The sequence below is a fragment of the Cyprinodon variegatus genome, unplaced genomic scaffold (genome assembly GCF_000732505.1).
Source record: "Cyprinodon variegatus isolate N-32 unplaced genomic scaffold, C_variegatus-1.0 Scaffold558, whole genome shotgun sequence".
Classification (NCBI taxonomy): Eukaryota; Metazoa; Chordata; class Actinopteri; order Cyprinodontiformes; family Cyprinodontidae; genus Cyprinodon; species Cyprinodon variegatus.
The window spans coordinates 486,476-489,318 of record NW_015151011.1 but is presented as its reverse complement, the minus strand read 5'-3'; the positions used below and the strand labels follow the sequence as shown (position 1 = coordinate 489,318).

The window sequence follows — 2,843 nt, the reverse complement described above, 5'->3', positions numbered from 1 at the left end:
TCTTGCTGCAAGGCAGCAGTGCGACCCAGCAGCCTGACTTTGAATGGTCCAAAATAAGCCCCACATCATCACCCCTCCACTGCTGTGCTCGTATCTCATCCATCACTGCAAACATTCTGGGAGCAGATCTATTTAATCCAGAATCTTCTACCTCCTGGGTTCTTCATCTGATCGCAGATGATCCTCTAAAAAGAGGCGGTTCACTCTGACATCAGCATGATGGTTGAAGCTCAGCTACTCTGCTCGTATCCAGGATCTGGTCCTATCGCTTATCAGGACCCCCAGCTCACATTGGCAGAACCGGATCGGACCAGCAGTGAATCTAGAACTTCAGCAGATGTAACCCGTCCGTCCGTCCGTCCGTCCGTCCGTCTGAAGCTCCATCCAGACGTTATCAGTCTGAGGTCAGAACGTAGAACAGGAACATTTAGAACCCACCTCTCCTGTCCCGCTGTGTCCCAGAGCTGAAGGTGAACCTTGAAGGTTTTCCCCGTGGCCGTCCCATTGGGGTTCGATGCAGTGTAGATCTGCAGAGACAGAAAAAGGCTTTTTTGCTGCTGTTTGTAACTAGATCCTCCAGAAACTCACGATAAACATGGAAACTCAGAGCTGAAAGGAGATTAGATCTGTTACCTTTAAATGAATGAAACTATTAAATAAAAGCAGGAAGTAAAATTAATCAACCAGTTGGACCACAGCCTCAGTTACCAGTTGACCTCCATCAGTCTAAACTAACGGGATTTTAACTCTAACTTCAAAGATCTCAGGCTTTCAGTCTGCTGGGAGTTTGTTCCAGATCTGTGGAGCATAGATGCTGCTGGTTCCAGTTCTGGGTGGAACTAGAGGAGCTGAGTGGGCTGGGAGGTAGATCCACTGAACATTTCCCCACCCAGGATGGTAAAACATGTTCCTAATCTCTGCTTATAAATCGTGTTTTAGGTTATTTAGTCCTTTTTCTTGGTCTGTCACATAAGATCCCAAACAATGTTTAAGGTCTGCTGTAAATAAACTCCTCAAAATGGATAAAGAGGAAAAAAATTAAAAAGTCAGGTTTGGGTCGTTGAGCCCATTAAACCAGAAAGACTCCACATCGCAGCACCATTGGTTAAAGTGTGAAAGATTTAATGTCTATGTGGCTCCTTTAGTGTCCAACACCTGAATATCGCTGCACCTTTTCCCAGAATGATCCGTAAACAGAAGCAAAGACATGAAAACAGGAAGCCAGCCGCCTGCAGCCGCCTGCAGCCGTCTGCAGCCGCCTGCAGCCGCCTGCAGAGAAAGCAGTCATTCAAGGCGCCTCCAGCAGGAAACACGCCTGTTTAAAATCATCCTGTGAGTCTTCAGCCACCTCTGAAGCCTGAAAGCATCTCGCTAAGACCGACTGTCAACCCGTCAGGACGGATCAGCTTCACGTCTGCAGGAGCTCCGCAGGACGCCACCCGTCAGACGGTTTAATCCACCATCAGACTAAAACCAGGATTCCGTCTGCCGGACCGGATTCGTTCCGTTAGGAGAAAAAACTGCTTTAAAGTAATCCTGAGACCGATTATTACTGAATTCAACTGAAATAAATCCAATTTTGATCTACGGTGACTGGATTTAACTGGAGTCAATTGGACTGGATTGAAAAATATATATGAGTCTCTGGCCGTTTCTCACTATGTGTACTTGTGCGTCCTCGTGTCCTCGTGAAACGTCATCATCCTCAGCCCTAGCACTGTTCCAGTTCACTAGAACAGCAGAGCGAGAACAGACAAAGTCCCCGGATGTTGTTCTGGCCCCTCCCTCTTTACCCAGCATGCATCAGAGCAGACTTGTCTGTTCTCCAGACTGACAGCTGTCCCAGCATGCACTGCGGCAGCAGCAGCTTCCAGGTTAGCGCTCACAGAGCCTGTCTGCAGCGGTAGGGCTTACGTTAGCCCATCTGCAGCGGCCGGGGCTAACGTTAGCCCATCTGCAGCGGCCGGGGCTAACGTTAGCCCATCTGCAGCGGCAGGGGCTAACGTTAGCCCTTCTGCAGCGGCCGGGGCTAACGTTAGCCTATCTGCAGCAGCCAGGGCTAACGTTAGCCCTGGCTGCTGTAAACGGGCTAACGTTAGCCCTGGCTACTGCAGATAGGCTAACGTTAGCCCCTGCCGCTGCAGATGGGCTAACGTTAGCCCCGGCCGCTGCAGATGGGCTAACGTTAGCCCATCTGCAGCAGCCCTCTCTCTGCATAGCTGCGTGTGAAGTACCGCTGCCTCTGATGGAGGTTTGATTGTTTTATTTAGTAAAATGTTCATCTGAGGTTAGAAATCTATGCAGACGTACCACTCTCTTTTCCCTGAAGTCGATGCCAACTGTGGTGATGAACTTGGGGTTGAACTTGTTGTCCGTGTAGCGGTACAGGAAGGTTGTCTTCCCCACGCCGGAGTCCCCCAGGGCCAGGAGCTTTATCAGGTAGTCATAATCCCCATCAGTCATAGTGCTGACTGCAATAATCCTGCAGAGAGAGAGCGACATGCAACGTCAGGAGGACTGACATGGACTCTGAATGGGAGGTCTACCCTACAGCAGGCGGAGTGATGTTAGCGGGATCTCTGGGTCGCCCCGATCAGAACAGGAGTGAATGTTGGTTGAGGACAGCGCAGAGAAAGACCAGCATACAGGAAACGCTTCAGGCTGCTGAAATAAAACCTAAAGTCCTCAGAGAATCCAGGTTCAACCTTTAATTCAACTCTATTCAGTTTCTTTCCTTAACACCAATTTACAGATAAAATTCAACCAGATCATCCAGTCAAACCGATTCAAAGCTCTCAATCTAAGGAAAACCAGCTGATTGCATCGAATCATTGACTCTTCAG

The 2,843-nt window shown here is 49.2% G+C and overlaps 1 protein-coding gene across 2 annotated transcripts in view; it reads right to left on the bottom strand.

Moving 5' to 3' along the window:
• Positions 1 to 2,843, bottom strand: part of rab27b (RAB27B, member RAS oncogene family) — a 71,188-nt gene that overhangs the window by 5,633 nt on the left and 62,712 nt on the right. For both annotated transcript variants that reach the window (XM_015391729.1, XM_015391730.1), the window contains exons 2-3: positions 2,311 to 2,482; positions 439 to 527 (exon numbers count right to left, since the gene is read on the bottom strand). In XM_015391729.1, coding sequence (XP_015247215.1) covers positions 439 to 527; positions 2,311 to 2,463 — 242 coding nt within the window. In that variant the 5' untranslated portion in view covers positions 2,464 to 2,482. The remainder of the gene's footprint in view (positions 1 to 438; positions 528 to 2,310; positions 2,483 to 2,843) is intronic.